Source organism: Microtus ochrogaster, chromosome 7 (genome assembly GCF_000317375.1).
Source record: "Microtus ochrogaster isolate Prairie Vole_2 chromosome 7, MicOch1.0, whole genome shotgun sequence".
NCBI classification, from domain to species: Eukaryota; Metazoa; Chordata; class Mammalia; order Rodentia; family Cricetidae; genus Microtus; species Microtus ochrogaster.
This window is the reverse complement of record NC_022014.1, coordinates 65742354-65766051: the sequence shown is the minus strand read 5'-3', so window position 1 is coordinate 65766051 and position 23698 is coordinate 65742354. Positions and strand designations below refer to the sequence as shown.

Below are 23698 nucleotides of genomic sequence, written 5' to 3'. Positions count from 1 at the left end.
TAACTGGCTGCTTTACGGTCCCTTTGTGGACCCTTGAGTGACAGTTGGTTCTGATTCAGTATTGTGTGCTGAGTGATCCCTGCAGATACAATAGGCTAAACACACACTGAAGTCATGACACCCTTTTACTAACACACACACACACACACACACACACACACACACACAGGCTTCAGAAAGCCAGCCTTCCCCCGCTGCAGTCCCGAGAATGTACCTCGATTCTAAGCCAAGCTGTTTCCCTCGTCCTCCTCTCCCCATGCATCATTCACGCTTTTATTTTGCATTAGGAGCAGCTTAGTGATCATGGACTTCGGCTCTTGCCTGGAGTGATCCTGTTCGCATTTTATTCTTTGCACAGAATAGGAAGGAGGTTTGCTTGCTTTGCGCAGAAGCTGAGCTACAGGAGAAAGCAGAGCCAATGTGATTTATTGAATGAAAGCACCGGACCCTTCCCAGCAACTTGTTCCTCTGCTGCCTCGAACAGCTTAAGCTGGTAAGTCAAATGTATTGTCTTTCTCGGTGTATAAATGTGGGGCTTTCTTAGTCGTGGGTGATTTTTTAGATGTGTTTGTGTTAGAGTGGTTTAAGTGATATATTTAGAATATGTTTGAATTTTAAATATATATATATATACACATATATACATATTTTTAAATATCTGCATCTTCCAAAGTTTGCTGCAGGTGGTCCATGGGGAATACAACCAAGCGTGCACACAGTGGTCTGCTGTGGTACATACACTGCCGTGTGGAGCAGCAAGGATGAAGGTGGGGGCGGCCCATGTCTGACAACTGGGCAGTTTCTTTGCAGCCAGCTTAGTCACATGAATTGCTTGCATAACTGATTGCCATTAACTATTAGAAAAGAATAAATGCCTGTCTGGTGGTAGAAAGCATTTTTCGCTCAGGCTCCTGGATACCTTAGAAAATACCTGTTGGATCAGGTAAAGGTGAGCCCTATCATACTGATGATCCAAACTCAGGCACGCTGTTACCTTTGCGCAGGTTTGCAGGGTAGGTAGGCATGCAGAGTGTGAGCGCAGAGATCTCTCCATCGTGGGTCAGCCTGTCCATCAGTCACATGAAGACTGTGATAGTGAAGATCTCTGCCAGAGTAGCAGGGTGGACATTCGAGGTCTTGCGTGACCCCCTGTGGCCTCCGTATTCACTGCTATCCTGTAGGTAGGGAGGATTCGAAGTGCGGCATTGTAAGCGCCCTGTTGTCTATGCCGGATGTTGGTATGTCTGTGGCCACAAGTAGTTCCCTACCCTGCTGGCTTCTGAAAACGCTGGTATTCACTTGCCTTCTCTGTTTCCTAAGTAAGCTATAAGTAGACTTCTGCAGAGGGGAAAGGGAATAGAGAAAGCCATCGCTTTCCCTACTGTCTCTTAGCTGGTTTCCTCAGTCTTGTTAGCTTGGACACCCCAAGGCTTTATGGCAGCCTCAATCCATCTCTGGTGAGTGAGTTCAGAGTCCGTATAAATGTCATACATGGGGAGTTTAATGCCTTCGGTGCGCTCCCTCTGCTGTAGATCACTGGCCACTCAGCTGAAGCTGTGGCCTCGGGTGCTGACAAAGATGGATGACGTTAGAACAGTAAGCAGCAGGATTCTCCAAATACAAACTGGAGTCGGGAGGTCTGAGAGATGGGTGAGGTTCCTCCTCATTGAAAAGATCCCCAAGCCACTCCATCACGGAAAAAAAGTCATTCTCCCGTGTTGACTGTCCCTGTGTCACAGATGATATCACTGGAGATTGAAGAAGACAGAATTGCCTACTGGTTAGACAGCTGGTAAGATGGCAAGAGAGTAGAATGCGTTTACTAGATCAAACACTTTAGGCAGTTCCCTTGGGATCCCTGGCTCTCCATATCTCCGCCATTCCCGGCTGTTTCATAGCAGCACAGCCATGAGACTCTGCTTTCAGCTCTGTCCACAGTGCCCTTGTCCGTACACTTCAACCATCGGCGACCCACAGAGCGTGCGCAGGAGGACTAAGGGCTCTGTGTCCTTTCCCCCCGAGGGATAGAGAGAGTCTGATAAGAAGCATGTGTTTGGTGTAAGAGCAGAGAGCCGAAAAGTTACATTTGAAGAATACAAATAAATAGAGCTTATCTTCAAAAACTATTTTTTTCAATTAGCAGCAACTGGTGTTCTGTACACATAATTTCCAAAATCTGAAGTCTAAAGTGTTTTAAAGGAAATATGCAGGTGTTGTAATGACGGAGGGCAGGTGTGGATCGAACCATGCATAGAACTCAGAGCAACTTCCAGTTGTTTGGGTACCCAGAGTTAGCAGTGATACATATACCATAATGTGAGGAGTTCTAGAAAGCTATTTTGCCCCCCCCTCCATAAACTGCCTCACCTCTCGTATTAAGATATGTGAAGTTATTTCCTGGAGATTTGATATTTCTGGGTATTTCTGTCTTTTACATTCTCAGAAGGAGTAACTCATGAGCCATTGATCCCTTCTCGTGTATCGTTTTAACCTCAAGGACACCCAGGTGACAGACGATTGTGCTAGCAATTATTCTGCTTCCTATTTACCTCAGTCCAACCTCCGTGAAGCGCCTTTCTAGTTGCCCCACTCTTGATGAGAAGAGCAGGCAATCTTTCAATCATGGTCTTGCCTTCTTTTTCTATGGAATACCTGACAATACCATCTAGAACAGTGGTCCTCCACCTTCCTAATGCTGCAACCCTTGTATACAGTTCCTCACGTTATGGTGAGTCCCCAACCATGACGTAATTTTGTTGCTACTTCACAACTGTCATTTTGCTACTGTTCTGAATCGTGATGTAAATATCTGATATGCAACCCCCAAAGGGGTCACGACCCACAGATTGAGAACTGCTGATCTAGATTCTTTATAGAGATTTAAGAGTCAAACGGGGAAGACCAGAATACCATCCACTCTGTGGAACTCACATTTTTGGCATAGGTGGGGGATTAATGTTTAATAGGGACACACTGTGTTTATCAGAGCATTCTAAAGTCGGATGGTAGAGAGGGCTGTGCGACCCTGCAAAGCCACTTCATGTCGCAGAAATGGCTGACGTCAATTTTATGCCATTGTGGCAAATATATCTTGCCACAATAAAGGACTCATCACGAAATAGCCCACTGTGTTTTCTCTTAGATTTCTTGTGTGTACGTGTGCGTGCGTGCGTGCATGTATTTATTCCTCATTATTTTCACGTGTTTGTCTGTGGCCCCCTAAATTTAATTAGGGTTGCCTGGGTGTGCATGGGCGAAAGTTGTATTTAATTGAGCAACAGCAACTTACCTGTGTCTACACCACTGAGGAGTATGACTCCACTCCCCCCAAACAAGCATTAACCAATATGAATCCTCGGGGAAAGGTGAGGGCTTAGAAACCTCTCCTGTCTTCATGATGGGATGTTGATGAACCACCTAGGGTGGGCAGCCACTGCTACTGTGAGTCCCTAAGCTCAACAGCAGGTCATGTACAGAAGAACGCTTTTGCTACCCCTCCTTCCAGTCCCCTGGATCTTATAGCGCTACTCATCTGTGATGCAGCCTGGGCCTTGGAGAAAGCAAATGTCCTGGGTAGGGCTGAGAACGTCACAGCCACTCATTCTCAGCACTTCCGTCAATTAGGAGTCTCTAGATTAATCACCACCCACATCAAGCAGGAGGTTTTCTGACCAAGTCTGAGAGCTAGACTCATCCATGTGAATACACAACTATTTAGAAGGCAGTTTGATACCATGTCTGCATAGCAAAGGAGCATTAACAGGTTGCCTGCTATGTTTTGGGACCTCCATGGCTATGGGCTTTTGAACAGATTTACAGCCCCAGGCATGCATTCTTCCTGGGTAGTTGCTTTAAAAATTCAACCAGAAAGCAGTTGGTGATCCCTACAGCCACCAGCTCTAGGATTTTTTTCAAGACATTCATATTTGGTTGTCTGTTCGTAACATTCTCACACTTCTTCCTTTTCAATTAACCCTCTGACCACTATCAAATTCTCCGAAAATGCAAATCTCAACTTTCTAAGAATGTGTGCTTTTACTAATTGTACGTGTGTATTGAATACAGTGTGAAATTCCTGTGTGCATGATCGGGGTAATTGATACATCTATCACATAAGGGTTTCTGGTACTCCCTGCTGTATGTAGCTTAATGTATTTGTTCCTTATCATGTGTGCAAGACCCTGCATGTCTTGGCCCTGCTGCCTATCCAGGCCTCTTTCCTAAGGTCCATGTACAGTATATCTGATGGAATGCACCATTGCATATGACAGAGCCCAGAGGCTTTCCATTCCTCGCTTCCAGAATGTTCTACCAGCCCATTTCTACATCCTTTCCTGTCTTTACATCCTAACCTGGGCTCATAGACCTGGATAACCATTACTGTTCTTGCTAATTATTTCTCATTCACCATTCAAAATCATTTTCATGAGTCACTTCGTCTGACCCTCTCTTTTCCCAGGGTCACTTCCTGTCACTCTCTTTCGCCATTCGGCTTGCTGTGATATTTCTCTGTCTCGGGCTTTTTCAGGGACACGTTTAGAGGTGAAGAGCTCAGATACAGATCCACATTGCTTGCATTTGAATTGTAGATCTGCCCTTAACAGAGCCTCAGTGTATTGCTACTAAACAAGGATAACAGTTCTGCCTTCAAATGGCTACTAAGAGACTCTATAAGTTTGTATTGTGAAAGTACAGCAATGGACTAAATGCTTATGTCCCTTTAAAATTCAGACAGTGAGATCCTAACCATCCAGCTAACAGTTGTCTTAGTTAGGGTTTCTATTGCTCTGAAAAGATGCCATGACTGTGGCAACTCTTAAAAAAGGAAGACATTTCATTGGTACTAACTTACACTTTCAAATGTTTAGTCCATTATTATGGCAGGACATGACAGTGTACAGGCAGGCAGGTGATGGAGAAGGAGCTCAGAGCTCTACATCCACAGGCAGCAGGGGTCTGTCTTCCACACTGGTTGGTAGCTTGAGCACAGACAACCTCAAAGCCTACCCTCCCAGTGGCACAGTTCCTCCAACAAGGCTATACCTACCCCAACAAAGCCACACCTCCTAATAGTGCCATTCCCTATGGGGACCATTGTCTTTCAAACTACCAAGGCAATAAGAAGACCAGGAAGGCAGAGCTCTCCTAGCTGGCATTAGTGTTTCTCAAAGAGACCCAAGAAAGCTGGCTAGACCCTGCCACTGCAAGGACACAGAAAGAAGGCTGTGTCTATGAACCAAGGAACAGGGACCCTGAATCTGCAGGCATCTTGATCTTGGCTTGCTTCCCCAGCCTCTAGAACTGTGGGAAATAAGTTCCTGTTGTTCATAAGTTACCCAGCCGGTTCATTTGTTATAGCAGCATGGATGGACTTGAGTGATTCTAAATATGCCCAACTCGTGGAAACTTCCATTGAGTTCACACACCACGATATTTCCCAGCTGTGTGTTTTGTCTCACTGTCTTTCCTTCTAACCTGTGAGGACTCCAGGAACACCTAAAATGACTACTTTAACTTGTGTAGGACTTTTCCTTTGTTTGCCCTGAAAGTCTTAGAAACTGGGCTCCTGCAATCCCAGGAAGGCTGATATTCCTAACTGTGAGAGATCGTATCTACTTTCTTACGAGGTCCCAGGGTCACACACAGGATACCTAGATTACCGTTAGGTCAGGAACAACAAGATGGGTCAGTGGGTGAGGGGACCTGCCACCAGTCATGACTATCTGAATTATACCCCCAGGTCCCACATAGTGGAAGGTGAGAACCAACTTCCAAAAGTTTTCTTCTGACTTCCACATGTATGCTGTGGCATGCGCATGTGTACACTGCATGTAGACACGCACGTGTGCATGTGCACACACACACACACAAGTTTAATTTTAAAAATATTTGTCAAAAACTTTAAAAATCAGTGTTCCTCCTGAGTCACAGCTGACATTTCAAATACACACACACACACACACACACACACACACACACACATAATTTCAAAGGGCACAGAAACTAGAAAGGCAGCTTCCACTGTTACATGTCAATGCTGTAATAGAGTAGGCCACCCCTTAGCAATCAAAGACACACCTGTCATGTTAGCAGCGGGTGGAGAATGGATGGGGTCAAACTTTCTCTTCGTCTGGTGACAGGCAGGTTGAAGTCGGAAGGTCCCCAGTTCACATCACAGCCTAAAGAACACCATTTCCTGAGTCAAATATGTTCCCATTGCTGAGTGTATCTGTCCACCCAGCTGTCAGGAATGATGAGAGCTCCACTTTCTGATGTGCTGTGCCTTGAGACGCCTTGTCATCCAAATGGCTCAGACTGCTTCAAAAGTACAAGGACACTGGAAACTTTCCACAGCCAAGCTCCGGTGAAACGTGGATTTATAACTAGGACGAGAAATCGTGACTTTGGAATTGAGGTCAAGCATGGAAAAGCTGCCAGGCAGCTAGACTAAGTCACCTTAGCAATAATAACAAGAGCAGAATTGTTGGAAGCATGGGGTTTTAGAGTTGGAGTTCACATCTCGCTACTCTGTTCCCTGGTTGTAAGTTCCTGGATACATTACCTAACCTCTCTGGGACTCAGTTTCCTTGTTTATAAAGTAAAGATAAATAACTGTGTCTCAGTCTTTTGACTAAGCTCAAGCTTATAATGAAGATGACGTGGTGGTACTTGCATCTCTACAGGGTGATTGCCACATTTTTCTTCAGTCTGTAAAATCACAGCTTGGTCACAATTGTTCCATTGTGTATCAGGAGATAAAAAGTTCATGTCATCAAAGCCAAAGGCAAAAGGGAAACATACCAGAAATGAAAAAAATAAATAAATAGAGCTGGGATTGTGCTTAACATACTCAGAGCTTCATGGGAAGAAACCTCATTTGGGGACTTAGAAAGATTGCTCCGAGGTTAAGAGCACAGGCTTGCTCTTTTAGAGAGCTCATGTTCCATTCCCAGCACCCACTTGGTAGCTCATACTGGCTGTAATTTCAGTTTCAGGGTTTCTGATGCCCTCTTCTGGTCTCTATGGGCATCAGGCATGCACGTGGTGCATATATGCAAGAAAAACACCCTTATTCAAACACAAGAGCCTAGTGGGGGGCTGCCCTCCTTCCAACCAGCACACCACGGCCCACAGGAAGTCCCCAGGGCAGTTGGTGAAAGGAAAGAGAGATGAACTATCTATCTGCTGAGGAGTGCCTGTCTCATTTCTCATTGGTCTAATTTTCTCAGTTCTAGACAGTATCCATGAATCAGGACCGACGCAACAAAGAGCAAGCATGGTGAGCACCGCCACCTTAGGAAGGGTGTTAGGTGGAAGAGCCACAGATGTGTAAAGTAGTAGCAGACCAGGGGGCGGGAGGCAGGTAGCTAGGGAGTCTGAGGAGGCTCCTCTCTGCTGCTCTCATTGTAAGATCTTCACTCTTGTTAGACACCTAGGGTCTATGAGTACTCACTTCTCTTCCAGAGGTCTCCAGAATGGAGAAAGATGACACTGTAGCACTAAAATCTTACAACGGCAGTTTTCAATGAGCCCAACTTGTGGATCATTTTGTGACTTCCACTTTTAGTGTCTCCTCTAAGAAACATTATTCTGTCCAAATTCACAAAATCATCTGGGTTTTCATCTAGAATACGTATGGCCTTAGCACCTACATTGGGATCTCTGGTTTATCAGGGGCTGGGAAGCTGGATCAGCTGGTACAGCCCTTGCTCTAGAAGCATAAGGAACAAAGTTTAGATGCCAAGAATCCATGTGAATATGAGGTGAGCTTGGTGACCCACCTGTAGTTCCAGCACAGGGAAAGCGGTAATGGGGAAATCCCTGGAGCCAACTGGTTAACTAGACTAGCCAGAATCTCAAGTTCTGGTTTCAAGTAGGAATTCCTGCTCTACCCAATAGCGATAGAGGAAAACTCTGCAATCAGCCTCAGGCCTGCACAAACACATATGAACCCACACACATGTAAACACACATACACACCAACCCCACACAGAGGCGCCTACAATAAAAAGATCTATGATTTATTTCCAGATAGCTTTTGTACATGGTGTGAAGTAGGGGTCGGAGTTCCTTTCGGTTCTTACAGATGGTTCTTTTGGGATTACAGCCCTGGTAAGAGACTGGGTTCCCAACTAATTACTACAGTGCCTTTTCTAAAAGCAATTAACCCTGTGTGTTCAGATCATTTGTGGGGCCTCAGTTCTACTTTATTCATGCCCTCCTTACTCTATTGTCGTTATCTACGTGGCTGTTCTAAAACTGACCCTGCATGCCTTCACCTCTGTGGTGTTATAGTGAATGTAAGACCAGGGTATAGAAGCCCTCCAATTTTCCTTTGTCGGGATTGCTTTGGCCTCTTTAGAATCCTTGCTTCTCTCTAAAAGTGTGGCGAAATTGCCCTTCAGCTGGTATTTTGATCGGGCCTGCATTTGGTCACTAAGTGTGGTGTTGAACCTAGTTTTGTATTAATTACTCTGACCACAGGACCTGACTGAACTGAGAAGCAGAATTGGAGGCTCATAGGTCCTGAGGGCCTCAGTCTGTCACTATGGGAAAGTCCATGGTAACAGGAGTGTGTGGCCCAAGTTTCTTCCTCACAGCAGGCCTCACAACAGAGAGACAGGACAGACTTGACATAACCTTCACACTTCCACCGGCTAGGCCCCACAGCCTTTTAAAACAGTGCCACTGACTGGGGAACACATGTCCAAAACATGCTCCTGTGCGGACATTTCAAAAGCAAAATTTAACCTAGTTTTTATTCATTCTCTCAGGTTGAAGAAATTCCCTTATAGTCCTGCAAGTTCTCTTCAGTCCCCATTTGTTTCCGCATATTATTAAATCTGCCCGTTTTCTAGCATTGATCAAGGTGACCATGTAGTGCCTCTTCTCCTTAAGCTGAGTTGATTTCTTTTGAAACATTGTTTCTGTTTCTGTCCAGACAATTATGCCGTTGGCCACTCCAGTGAGTTTTTATTTCGTTTGTTAGACTTTCCAATTGCAGAACTAGTTCACAGTCTGTCTCTTTATTAATGTTCTTCCTTAGTGAGATCTCACTTTGTTGACTCCTTAGACCTGATTTCCCTTAGCTCTTCAAACACACGACAGTTGAAGGTATTGTACAATGATGGCAACATTTGCCTGCCTCGAGGGCAATTTTGATTGACCTGTTTATTTTCTTGGCTGTGATCTGAGTTCTGTCTCACAATTTTCTGTTGAAAGGCAGGTGTTTTGATAACAATATAACAACTAGGAAAACCAGATTTTCCCTTCTCCCCAGCGTTTGTTGTTATTTGGTGACGTTTTAGACCTTCAGTCTGTGATAGCGGTATTTCTGAACTAAACAGCCACTGACATTCCTGCTTGACTCACCAAGTGACAATGGCTGAACAGAGGTATCTTTAGATGCCTAGAATTAGTGAGCCTCCATCCCGTGAAGGGGCTCTGGGTATGTTAGGGCACGCGACCAACATTCCACTAGGTAGTGGCAACTCAACCTTCGCCTTCGTTTCCTTCTAGCACAGAGCCTCCCATTCCTAGGCATGAACATGATCTGCTAGACTCAATATTATATCAGAGCTTTTCAAGGCCCTTCACTTCCAAACCATCTCATTCCCGAAGTTCAGAGCAATTTAAAAGACTTGTTTGAAAACGCTGATGTCTGCTAAACAAGCACCACAAAAACAAATACTCTAGAGGAAGAGGCTGATTGCTCTTGGGGGGCTGCAGTCAAGCAAAAATGACAAACATTCCAAGAGGCTCTCCTAGGAAACTAGTCGGAAGATCAAATAATACTTCTAAGGGGGTAGAAATGGAATAAGAGAGGAGCACCAACCTTCTGGGCCCTCTCCAGTGGCTGGCGCTCTACATGCTCTTCTGTTTTAATGAGTGTTGATTCTCAAGGCTACCAGAAGCTAGGAAAGAGGAGATTGGGGCAAAAGAAATGAGAACAAAGCTTGATACGTGCACTGAATTTAGCTGTCCATCTTAAATAAGCAATCCTGTTTTGCCAAATTTTTCAGTGCTTTTAATCTTTATTCTACCTTCCCTTCTAAGAGCTGAACGTCCTACCTTCCATTTCTACTTTAGCATAAGTTACTATGAAAATCCAAAATTAAATAGCTATAGTTGCATTTTTCTATTAAAATAAAAAAAAAAACAAAGTACATAAAATTAGTCCATGTTTAAAGCCTGTAAGAAAGGTGAATGATGATGCTGTATCCTGGTGTCCAGTTTTGCATAAAGACTTGGGATAACTTCATACTTGCTGCTATTTATTGCCAGGTTAGAGTAAACCAAAAGAGATGACAAGGGCCATTTCTTCATCAATTTAATCTTCATAACTCTTAATCAGATATTATATCGTCTATTTGCATATGATAAATAAGATTATAGAATTTAAATAAGGTACCCAAAAGCCACATACGCTGTAAATAGCAATATCAGGAGTCAAACGTGAGTCTATCCAGTTCCAACGCTTGCCCCTTTCCATAAGAGTGAAATGCCAAGAGCATGGTGAGTTGGTGGAGATATTCATGTTTATACGGACAGACAACAGAAAAATTGCCTTTCTAATTCTCTCTCATCTGAGCAAATTTAAAGCATGAGGGAAAAAGAAAACAAAGATAGATGAAAGCTGGAAGAGGGAAAGCACGGGGATGGATCGCCTGCAGGAGAGGGACAGCTGGGGAGCACGGGGAGGAAGTCAGAGAGGCAGAGAAAGTCAACCTCCTTTGACAGAAGGGGACAGATGGGAGATACGCAAAGACAAAGGGGGCCGTGCGGGTAGGTGTCATCAGTTAGAGGGCAAGTAGATGGAACTCGATCAAACGACAAGAATTTATTTACAGGACTCCTGGGTCTTGTGGGAGCTACAAAAGAATGTAGAGTTAATTTGGGGAAGGAGGATGGTGCAGGCAAGACAGATGGCTTGAACTGGGGTGTCAATGCTGAAGGAAAAGTCTAGAGACAGAAGGCAGAAATAAAGAGGTTAGAGCAATCCCCACATGATAGCCTAGAATCTGGAACTTTGTGGAAAGAAGTGTTAAAGAAAACCATGTAATTGCTATTGAGTCAAAGATAAAGAATCCGTAAATTTTGTTTGGTCTGGTCTGGTTTGGTTTGGTTTGGTTTTTAGAGACAGGGTTTCTCTGTATAACAGCCCGGACTGTCATGGTACTTACTCTATAGCCTAGTCTCAAACTCAGAGATCCACCTGCCTCTGCCTCCTGCCTCCTGCCTCCTGCCTCCTGCCTCCTGCCTCCTGCCTCCTGCCTCCTGCCTCCTGGGCTTAAGGGCGTGCACCACCACTTCCTGCCGCACTTATCCATTCAATAGAGGTCAGCATCTAGAAGGAGGGAAGTTAAAAAAAATAGTCTCGATTATATATACCCAAGATTACACATATCCCCTAGATACAGCACTGAGATACTTTCCTAGCTGAGTAAGAGTCCACGGTTTTTAAGTGTTCCTGTGTAAACAGATATTTCATATAATAAATGGGACTGCCATTTCATTCCTGCCACCAGTCAGCTCTGGGGCCCTAGAGAAGCAGCTTCCTTCCCCTGGATTTTCATTTTTCTCCTCCACAGCAAGAAGAAGCTGAGGTTAGTGATCTCTGCGGGCCTTCCCAGCCAGAATATCACATTTGGATCTGAGATTTCCAGATGGTTCCTGGAGGTGATAGAATTCTTTGTTGTGTGTAATTGCATTGTGTGTAATCATCATGCATGCTGTTTTCCTCTGCTTAGGAACTGCCGCTCGAAAATGACCCAACAAATGCAGAGTTTACATCTTTCTCAGTCAAAGAAACACAGCGCTCCGTCATCTCCCAATGCTGCCAAGCGCCTGTACAGGAACCTCTCCGAGAAGCTGAAGGGCAGCCACTCATCCTTTGATGAGGCCTATTTTAAAACCAGAACGGATCGGCTGAGTCTCAGAAAGACCTCAGTGGTAATGGAACTCTTCCTATTCCCATGTCAATTCATCGTTCAACAATTTAATGAATGCTTCCGTTTTACACCTAAGTCCATCAAGACAGGAACTATATATACATATTATGATGTCACATTAAGTTTAGATGAATGGAAGACATCCCCCCCTCTTTTTCTTAATTTCTTTCCCTAATTATTCTTCACTACAAGATCAAGTGAAGAAATCTCCAAAATAAGCAGCTTGAGGGGATAGAGGTGTGGACTTGGGGATAGATTGCTTTCCTAGGATGTACAAGGTCCTGGGTTCAATCCTCAGGCCCCCAGCAACACACACACACACACACACACACACACACACACACACACACACACACACACACAGTTTGGCAAATACCAAATGTTTCAGATTAAATATACTTCCTGGAAGTACCAGTGCTCATTTAAATAATAGAATTAAAATCATTTATAGGTTTCTGATATACATTCATATGTATATATTATATATATATATATATTATATAAATTATTTCACATACATTTCAAAGGCATTCAAAATAGAATCCAGGAATAGAATTCTATTTATTACATAATGGAAAGAAGACAGGAAAAGCCAGCAAAAGAAAATAGATGGGTAAACAAACATATATGCCAAAACTTTAGGCAAACATACTCCATGAAATATAGCATTAAATTCACCTTTGAGTCCCCAGGCAGTCAAAGCGGGAAAGACAATCGGGTGTGATCTCCCATTAGTTGATAACTAAAAGTGTATCAGTCCATCAGGAAAAATGAACATCTTCCTGTTGCTAAACTGTGTGGCCTGTATAGCTGTCATGGCAATTAGGCTATAGCCAGCGTATATTACAGAGTATATTACAGATGTTCTCGGTAGTCTTTGGCACTGGCTGTGGGTCAAACAGCAGCCACATATTCACATGATCAATGAGAGCACTTCTGCGGGGAGGTAAGAACTCTATTTGAGATTAAGGCAGAAGTAAGTCCTGACCTTCCCAAATAGAAGCAAAGTTAGAGTTCGAAGGAGGAAATAACTTAGATATTTACTTATCTAAATACTAAGAGATAGTAAATATGGTGGGCAAGAAACTAGAGACACTAATAATCATAAGCAAATGCACACTGGAGATAGGGCAAGGTTTTGGTTTTGAATTCATTTGTTTTTTAATACGGTTTCCTATTTCACATCCAGCTTCCGGGAGGGCTTAGCTGGGGTTAGGTTAAGACCTAAGCATCAGATGCCCTTCAGTTTGGCAGACTGCAGAACAGCCACTTCTCTATTCAGTACAGTGTCTTCCTGCAGGAGAGCAGCATACAGAAATAGCCTTCTCCTCTGGGTCCCTATTGTCAAAACAAGCATTTGCATAATCGCCTGCTATTGTCCCCAGGTTCCTATGCTGGGGTCTGCGCTCAGCCTAAACTGACTGGCAAGCCTTGGAGAGGGAAAATCAGTTTTTGAGGAGACTAAAAATAAAATCTTCCTGCCTATACATTTGATCACCAAAGACCTTCTACAAATTAATCAGTTCCCAGCACTGGGTCAAGGCCAACAGAGTCCCACTATCTCTAAAATCAAAGCAATCCTTAGACAACACAGAGATAGGCTATGCCTTTATCTCTCCTGTCACAGTCTTTGTGAAAAGTCCTACATATGAAACCTTCCCCCAAAGAGGTATATTATCTATGCTATTTGTTTTCTAGAGATGATTTGCATTTTATAAATATTCAACTGCTGGCCCTCTTAAACAATTATCCGCTTAGCACTGTAGCCCTCCTGGGAAAACCACTTCAACCTCTCCCTTCAGCTCAAAAGTGCTACATGTGTAATGGTTGGAGGGTCTGGGCTAAGAAACTGTGGGATCATAGTGGCCAGGGTATTAGTAAGTTTTATTGTGCCTGTGACAAAACTCCTGCCAGCCTAAAGGAGTAAGGGTTTATCCAGGGTTATGGATTAAAGTCCTCATGCACTTGGCAGAGCTTCAGGATAGGAATGTATGGAAGTTCTTCTTCAGTCCTTCCTGGAAGGAAGTAGAAAGAAGAGGTGTACAGGAAGAGACCTAGGCAAGACAAATGCCCGGTGGCATGCCCCCAGTGACCTAAGTCCTCCAACGTGTGGTCCCTTTTCCTTTTCACTGCCTCTCAGTAACGCTTCCACATTATGTATCCATCAATGACTGAGATCAAACTGGAGCACATCCTCAACAACACATCCAGAGGTCTTGTCAAATAATCATCTGAGCATTTCTTAGCTCAGTGAGACCGATGGTAATAATTAACCTTAAATAAAGTAGACTGGAGGTTATGGGCATCAGCTATGGGAGGGGGTAGCGACAGGGTAGCATCTGGGCTGGTGACCCCTAGACTAGCAGTCAAGAGGACCGGCAATAACACCTGAGGGTGGAGAAGGAAGGAAGGAGTCGAGAGAAATACAGAACATGTGCTACCTATACAGAGTAGTCATAATTAAAACCACTCGTCCCCACACTATCGATGCCAGCATTCACGCGGCTGCATTCTGCAGAACGTTACCCCAAAGGTAAAATGAAATACAATAACGTTTTATTTTAAATCACATATTAAAGCCATTAAAGGCCCGGAGAGGTGCCACAGAAAACGAAGGAGTACGAACTTAATCCAGCACTTAAGAACATCTTTTAATAGCCTAGCAAACAGTATCCCTTCAGCAGCGGACTGGCTGCAGGGAGTTGATTTTTCTCACTGCCCTAGACGGGGTCACACAGCAGAGTACTGTGTCATCCCATCCATCTAAATGTGTCTGCTCAACACCTATTAGGAAACATGGAGGGACAGGCCAACAGAGCACTGACTTTGAGGATCACATGATAAAGGATAGCTCTGTAATCACCCACTTGTAAGTGTTCCAGTGACCCCCTAGGACAATCTCTAAAGTTCTGAGATATTGGCTGTACATTGTACCAACCTGCATTTCTTCTTCTCCAGAATTTCCAGGGCAATGAAGCTATGTTTGAGGCTGTGGAGCAGCAGGACCTAGACGCCGTACAGCTCCTCCTCTACCAATACACACCGGAAGAATTAGATCTGAACACACCAAACAGCGAGGGACTGACACCCCTGGACATTGCCATCATGACCAACAACGTACCCATTGCTAGGATTCTTCTGCGGGCAGGGGCCCGAGAAAGTCCGCACTGTAAGTAAACCTAACCACAACGGCCCATGTCATCCATCAGACCTTTGCTCTATGTCACCAAAATAACCACACAGGAATGGTTGATCCTAAAATTCTTTCCATGCTTCCAAAGACTTTCGTGCACAGATCAACTAGTGGTTATCAGTCTAAGCACTTGATTGCTCGCTCGTGAAAACACAATAGATGTTACTGAAAGAAAGCCTCTCCAAATGGCTTTTCCTAAAAGTTTAATTCAGGCTTTCTGGCATATGACATCTTCAAATGATAGGATACAGATTTAGGAAGCATTTGTAGGAAATGGATAAGCAAGGGTTTGTGTCTCTACATCCACAGTCAATGCGGGGACTTCACTCAGACACTTACAACACTCACAAACACTGAGTGAAGACTGTCCCAGTCTAGGAAAGCAGTGACAAACTAGATAAACTCCTTGGTCTCACAGAGAACTTGCACCCTAGTGGAAGAGACTTCCCATGAGCAAATGAATTGGTAAACTACAACATAAATTCAAATAGTGGTAAATGCTATTAAAAATGGGTAGCAAGTGGTTGACAAAGGATGGGTCAATTTTAAATAGGGTTGGGCAAGAGAACTTTTGCTGATATGGCACGGAATAACTAAGTCCCCGATGATATAAAGCCACTAACCATTAGGTGTGGGGTCTAATCTAGGAAGAATTAACAGTAAGCAGAAGTCTTGAGATGGTCTGAAAGGAAGCTTAAATGTTGGAATAGAGCAAATGAAAGTGGGGACTGTGATTGAAGCCACCAGGGTCGAATGGCACAGGTCCTGGTAGTCAGGTGAAGATGTTTTCCTCCTAAGAGTGAGTGTAATAGGGAGGCAATGGCATGGGCTTGGATTCCATAGTCTGTTTTACTTTGGAGGGTCACTACGATGCTCTGTGACAGATGAACAGAGGAGAAGCAGTTGTAGAGTTGGGTCAACCGGTCAAGGGACCACTTCAATGCATGGTCCATGGAACAGGTGCCAGTTAATGGACTAGCATGACAGTAATGGTGACCAGAGACAGATAGAAGACAGTTGATAGACAGATAGCATAGATAGACAGTAGATAGGTAAAGACAGACAGACAGGATAGATGATTGACAGATAAGAGATAATAGTCATGATATATGATTGATGAATAATAGAGATAGGTGATAGAGATGATAGGTTATTGACAGATTGAAAGAGAAAAAATAGAAAAAACAGAGAATTCACGCACCACAAAACTCACTCATTAAAAAAAGTGATGTTCTTTAGTAATGCAGAACCAGAAAACCATCACCATAATCATTTAAGTAATTTTTTATGCCCCTATAAAAATCCAACACTCTTCACTTCTTACTCTTTGATCTCCTCACCACCCCCACCCTAGGAGAAATCAATAGTCATTTTGTGTTGTTGCTGTTTTCACCTATGTGCCTCTTCCAGACTTTTCATACAATGGAATCATATGTAATATGATTAGTCAGGTGCCATTCTGAGTACTTTATAGATACTGACACCTTCAGTCCTCACTGCACCCTGAAGTCAGAGTTCACAACCCCCTTGGTCCAAACTCTCTGATCCAACGACGGCAGTGGCTCAGCGCCACCATTTTCTCTCCTCTCTAGAGATTCGCCCAACTGCTGTTCCACTCACACTGACTGACGTATTTCCAAAGTGGTGGCCCCAGAAGACTGAAAGATCAGAGGAAACTCGTACATGATTAGAAGTTACATCTCAGCTGCCAGATTTCATAAATCACTGCCACCCAAAGACTAGGGACAGAAACAGACACTCGGATCAGAACACTACCTTTGGAAAATCTAAGCTTCCCAAGCCCGGGGCAAAGATCATGAGAAATAGTTGGGGGGTAGGGGCTCTTCTGCCTGGTCAGAGGAGGGGCAGCTCCTTCTTAGCAAAATTTGAATATTCAGATGGAAAGTTTAAAAAAAATGGAAGAATACGCTGAGAGAGATCTCTACTACCTTCTGATTCATTTGCAATAATGTCTGTCCTCAAGATTCAGAAAGGAGGGGGTGGAGAAAGAATTAGAGGGTTTGGACACAGTGTGCGGACTGAGCCCCATTCTGTAAGAACAAGGAGACTATTCATGCAGATGTTACCACTCCTTGTGCCCTCCCTGAACGGGACGAAACATTAGTCCTCCTCACCTGAGCCTTTGCAGAGCATGCGTTTCCTCTGTGACCTGTAAGACTCCCAATGTGCCCAAGCCCTTGTGTTTATAGTTAAGCCTCCATAGAAGTGTTCATGTACTGGGCTGGGGCTATGGTTCAGTTAGCAGAGGACCTATGTAGCATGTGCGAAGACCTGGCTTCAATCCTCAGCACCCACTAGATAAACTGAGTGTGGTAGTATATGCCTGTCATCCCAGCACTGGGGAGGTGAGGCTGCAGGGATCAGAAGTGCAAGGTCATCCTTGGCAAGAAAGCAAGTTCAAGGTAACCTGAGCCTTAAGAGTCAGTACTCAAGTACTAACTATCTGGTAAACCAAAACCAAATATGCTCAGGATTCTGGAGTTTTCTTGCTTCTACTGGGGTGATGACCATATTGTTATCACAATGTTGCAAACAGAGGAACAATAAGTTAAAATGGCTAGGTCTCAGGCCCTAGGGAACAGGACACTTAAATTACCTTGACCACCCAAGAAATCAAAGTGGCATCTACAGACTCAAGCATATGCAAAACAACAAAGAAATATTGGCTGAGTATCCATGAGGCTCCTGCATGCTATACTTCTGAGTTTTAACAATCTTTTTGCATGTTGTTAATTCAGTTTTCAAGATGGCTTATTTATGATTATGAAAAGGCAAGTGATTGTCTTATTTAGTTTTCTACTGCTGTGATAAAAAGCCATGGCCAAAAGCAACTTGGGGAAGAAAGAGTTTGTTTCAACTTACAGTTCCACTTCTTAGTCCATTGTTGAGGCAGAAACCTTGAGTTTCTTGAGCAGGAAGCTAGAGGCAGGAACTGGAGCAAAAGCCATGGAGGAGTGCTACCTCCTGGCTTGCTCCTCATGGCTTACTTGGCCTGCTTTCTTACATATAGCAGCCAGGACCATGAGCCCAGGCCTGGTACCACCCACAGTGAGCTGGGTCCTCCCAAATCAACCATCAGTCGGGAAAATATTCCACAGTCTTGCTCACAGGCCAGTCTGGTGGGAACATTTCTCAGTTGAGGTTCCCTCTTCCCAAATGACTCTAACCCGTATCGAGTTGACATCAAACTAATCAGCACATTGGCCTAAAATCACAGTTCACAAACAGATATCAGTGACCCATGCCCATGTCCATTGGATGCTAATCCTGAAGATCCTTCTATACCAGCTTACTGTCTTTCTGAATAACCAACATGGAGGGCTGTGGCCAGCAGCTCCTGTATCTTTCCTTCCGAGCTATTTGCTGAAATCCTGTCAACTCTTTGTTCTGTTCTGAGCACTAGGGAGCCATTTGTGTTGGATAAAGGCAGGATAGAAGAACACAGTGTTTGCAGAAATTTTAAATTCACTTTCTAAATCAAGTACAAAAGAAACAGGATTGCTTCTGTCCAGGAGCACGAGCTATCCCAGGAGAAAAGCGGCAGCCTGCTGTCTACATAACCCGAGGCAAACACCTGCTCCAAACTACTCCCAAGCTGAAAAGGCATGACTTAAGAGGAGAAAAATCCCAACAATGTCTTAAAATTCTTCGAATGCTTTGCATATACAAAAATGTTGTTGCTGGCTGAAGGGACAGCACATTCAGTAAAATGTATGGAGGCCTGAATTTAATTCCAAGAACCCACAAAACGAGGCCAGGAACAACACTGCAGCCATGTAGCCTCAGCACTAGGAGGAGGTGCAGACAGACAGGTCCCTGGGGTTCGCCAGCAACCAGGCTAGACTTACGTGATGAGCTCCAGGTCAATGAAACATAATTTCTCAAAACATAAGGTACAAAACACTTAATGAAACCCAACGTTGACCTCTGCCCCCCCCCCCGCACACACATGCACCAACTACACACTAACTTCACCCACATACACCCTCACACACACACGAACAGGCACTTATTCAAACACATGCACTCACAGAGAATAAAATCATGCGCTTCTCAACATCACCTCACTTGATCCTCACAACTCACTTGTCAGGTAGGAAGTATTTTTCTCATTTGTTTCTGTGAAGAAACTAGAAAGGGGGAAAGTCAAACCATTTTCCTAGCGTGACCAAGCTAATGGGGGAGAGCCAGGATCTGAACCCAGGTGTAACTTTCACGGTCCCTCACCATCACACAGTAGATGCTGGACTCTTCCCCTCCCTCGCTCTGCATCTGCTTCTCTAGTGACTGCCCACTACTTTACAGCAGACTGCACAGCCTCCAATAGAGCTCATTTCCTTCTTCCTCTCCCCCTGGGTCCTTTTCTGCTCAAAACTAGCCCCATGCTCTTTTAGCTTTGCCAACCAAGGAGCCCAACATGATTCAGAAGAAAGACTTGTATAATTTGCCCTATTTCTTATCAGGAATTACAACTTGGTTGCCTTCGGTATTTATTTATTTCTAAAGCCGTGGACCCTGAGTTGCAGAGCTAGGAGGGTGTTTGTTATGAGCATGAGCATGAGCATGGACTGACACGCAACCATGTATTTTTCCCCAAGCCCAGGGCATGTCCCAGAGGCTGCCAGTCAAAATTTCAGAGTCCCTGGCCTAATCAGGAGATGAATCCACTATCTATTCAGCAATTATTTTCTGTTCCTCCCACTTTTCAGCAAGTGGCACAAAGTAGAAGAGTTCTATTACCATGTGTTTCAAGACCCCAGTGGATGCTAAAAGCTATGGCTAGCGTCGCTTACGTATGTGTGGCTATCACTCTATTTAACTCTATGTATAATCACATACAATGTTTCCCCTGTACATATACAGTGAGAGATCAATGATGACACTAGTAATAAAATGTAACAAGTTAATATTATTACTCTCACACTTTGGGGAACACTATTTAAGTAAAATAAATATTATTTTTGAACCCAAGGACTGCAATGTCATGAAAGTCACTCTGATTCTTGGAGATGATGATTTTGATGACTAACGGGCGGGTACCATGGGAAAAGAGATGGCCCACATTCCAGGTGGTACGGAGGAGGACAGTGCTAGATTTGACCGTGCTACCCAGAACAGAGTGCCATTGAAGCCTTAGGAAATGTTTGCTTTGGGGAATTTTCATTGACTATGTTTGGCCCACAGTTGGCTGTGAGTAACTGAAGCTATGGAAAGCGAAACTCAGTTATTCTCAGGGGAGCTGCTGTAACATTCGCTCCTACTGAGGAAAACGTTGGCTGTTGCTGAAGGGACATGGCACATGTTTCCCCGCCGCCTGAAAGAGCCTAGGATACAGGCGAGAGCCCGGAAGGACTGCCACTGGGGACCACCCTAAGCGCAGGAACCATAGGACTTTTGCTCTGGGCATTGATGGCTTTCCAATAGCTAAGACTCACACTCCATGGAGCAGCTGCTATCTGAGGAAGCCTTGCTATCCTTGTATATAAAATCCCCAGCCAAGCTCTCTATCTAACTTACCATATCTCTACTAATCACATCCCAACAGTCATGGAGGCAGGGTTACTGAATCATCAGCGAGAGTCTACCCAATTGATGGCTGCCATTAAGTTGGTACCATGAATGCCTGCCAACACCAGTCCTAAAAGCACCAGGTCCTTTGGAGTCCCGCCACGTTCAGATCTGGTCACACTCATGGATCTTTGCCTCATCTTTTAGTTCCAATATCATAATAGATAATCAGAAAGCTTCAGTAGAAACTTTAGTCTTCTGACACCTCCATCTATAGGAGAAAGAGATATAAATTTCTCAGGAACTTATACTTTGGGGCATTTGGGGGTAGGGGGTACTTCTGCTCCTGTGATTTTCTAGGCACAGTTGCAAAGTTTGATCATCAAGTGTACCTGGCTCCTGTTCATTTCTCACTGTCTAATGATGTGGGCCAGCAAAACTATGGGATGCTCCTCAGTGTGGATTTTTCTTCCCCTTCCCTTGCCTGGCATCTTCCTGTCTCTCTAGAACCCTCCCGACGCTGCACGGCGAGCCCCTCCCACACCTCTCTGCCTGTGCCCAGCAGAATCTTTCTATTCAGGGACTTTGCACAATACCAGCACAGAGCCGCTGTCACTTGCAGACAGTCCAGCCCCCTGTGCTGCCACCCCGGCACACAGGCTGTGCCTCTCATGTCTGCTGTAGTCTGGAGTCTGCGCTGAGAACGGGGCAGGCTGTGTCTGAGAGGTGTGACTGTAAACTAATGAGGTCGGCTTTGTGTAAACAGCCGCAGCAGAAAGTCTGCAAGCCAAGCCAATGTTAGTCTTTTCCAGGGCCCTCCTGGGAGACCCAGCGCTCACGCCAGCCGCACTGCCACCGCTCCAAACACTTTTGGGATTGTCCTCGGAGTCCGTGCATGAGAAAACCAGACTCGTTGATTAGTCACACCTGATTTTTGTTCCAAAACAGCGTTGCCCAGCGTCATCCTTCTCCACGATCCCCGGACTGGGCCACTCTCAAAGGACAAAGGTTTGCTGCCATAAAGAATATGGGGAAGTGAGCCATGCACGGATCTCATGAGTGAGATACATACTCTTATCTGCCTCGTTAAAAGAGGGGTGTAAATCCTCACCCCGACTTACAAGTCTGCTCTTCGAAGCTTGCCTCCTCCAGTATGTCCCCTTCTGTCCCTTGTGCATGCCACACTATCTTGCCACAAGGACTTTGCTTTGTCCACTCTACTTGAGGCGCTTGAAGACTTTGAATCTTGATCACTACATGTTCAACATCTGAATATCCATATTTCCATATGAAGACAAAGATTTTTACCAAGTATGAAGTGGCTTGACCCTATTTTATGTTTCTAAATAATGACTATCAGGTGGCTTGGGTCTCAGTTTCAATCACCCACTCTTCAACAATGACTGCTTCTTTCTCTTAATTTCCAAATAGCTGATTGACAGGCAAAATGTGATTATCTTCAAAGCCGAAGAGTTGGATATTTGTATGCACTGAGGAATAATTACCATAATCAAATTAATTAGCACATTCAACATCTTCATGTTGTACGTGAGATCCCCAGAGCTTGTTCAGCTTCTAACTGAAAGTTTACAGCCTTCAATACACCTCTCCCAGCCTCCGGTGCCTGGCGACCCACCTTCTATTCTCTGGTTCCATGATTTGGACATTCAAAGGCTCACATAGACATGTAATCATGTACTTGGTCTTTCTGTGTTCTGGCTTCTCTAGGCTCATCCACATTATTGCAGATGGCAGGATTTCCTTCCCTTGAGAGTCAGCTTTTGCTTTGAGTTTTTGATGTCCCCCACATAGAATAAGCTCTCTCTGGCAAAACCTAAAGCATTACAGCTAACATTTAACAATGTCTTTGACTGCCGTTAACAATGCCTTTGTGTACATAGGCTCCTATCTGGAATTCCCAACATTCCCACTGCTATCACTCCAGAAGGAATTCATACTTCTCCCCCATTCCACACACACCTACCATCACACGGTGAAAGATAACTACTGGAGAGGGGGTACTTTTCAGTCAAATCTGCAGCACAAACTAAAAATCAAATTTGTGGACTGAAGGAGTCCCGGTTTCAAATTCCACATCTGAAACTTTGTAAGAAAAATCTTTAGCCTCTTTATGCCCCAGTTTCTTTATCTGTAAGATGGATATAATCTTGTGTTAGCTATTATCTATATCACTAGGTATTAAATCACCCCAAACTTAGCAAATAATGACATTTATCTAAGTATCTATGGGTTAGACATGTGGGGCTGGATTTATCTGAAAGGGACGACGTTCAGGGCATCCCTCCAACGGCTATCACCTTGCAGTTGAATGGAGTTGCATTCTCATTGCCACAGCTGGCACGAGCTCTGCATCCCTGGCTACATGGGCCTCTCCATGTGACAAGATGATGATGTTGCAGTAGATGTCCCTAAGTGATAAGGTTCTAGAAGGTGAGAGAGATCAAGCAAGGCAGAAACAAGGGTCCTTTGCTCCCTAATCTCAGCTGCGACATGATATCATGACCACCCCTGCATAGCATGTGTGTGGAGGAACATCTGGAGAGGACAGAGGTAGACGGATGCTCCTGGAAGACTGGCTGCCATACTGTCAATCTAGGACAGTGGGACAGTTATGAATGCGGTGGACTAGTACCTCTCAAGTCCTTCGCTCGTGCCCTGGCACGCTATAAACACCCCCTGACCTCCCAATACTGTCATTCAATATAATTCTAAGGAAAAAAATCCAGGAGCTTCTGGAAAAGAATTTAAATGTTTAGCATCCACTACATGGGTTCTGTGGGAAAATAGAAAGAACCAGCACTGAAGATTGTGTGTGCTGGTACCCCTAATACCACACACTTTTTGAAGACTGTAGAACTGTGCTACGAACTACCCTGTGCAACACAGAAACTATTAGCCACGTGTCACTCACAATCTCTTAAAATATGGACCAGAATGGAGATCTCCAGAATGAGCCCACACTCTACAGCCTGCTGACTGCTAACAAGGATGCCAAGAATATATC

At 44.4% G+C, this 23698-nt stretch overlaps 1 protein-coding gene across 1 annotated transcript in view; it reads left to right on the top strand.

Annotated features, from left to right (window-relative positions):
* The first annotated feature begins 364 nt into the window (after window positions 1–364).
* Window positions 365–23698, top strand: part of Ankfn1 (ankyrin repeat and fibronectin type III domain containing 1) — a 155625-nt gene continuing 132291 nt past the window's right edge. The window contains exons 1-3 of the mRNA XM_026780905.1: window positions 365–493; window positions 11751–11952; window positions 14910–15120. Coding sequence (XP_026636706.1) covers window positions 11767–11952; window positions 14910–15120 — 397 coding nt within the window. The 5' untranslated portion in view covers window positions 365–493; window positions 11751–11766. The remainder of the gene's footprint in view (window positions 494–11750; window positions 11953–14909; window positions 15121–23698) is intronic.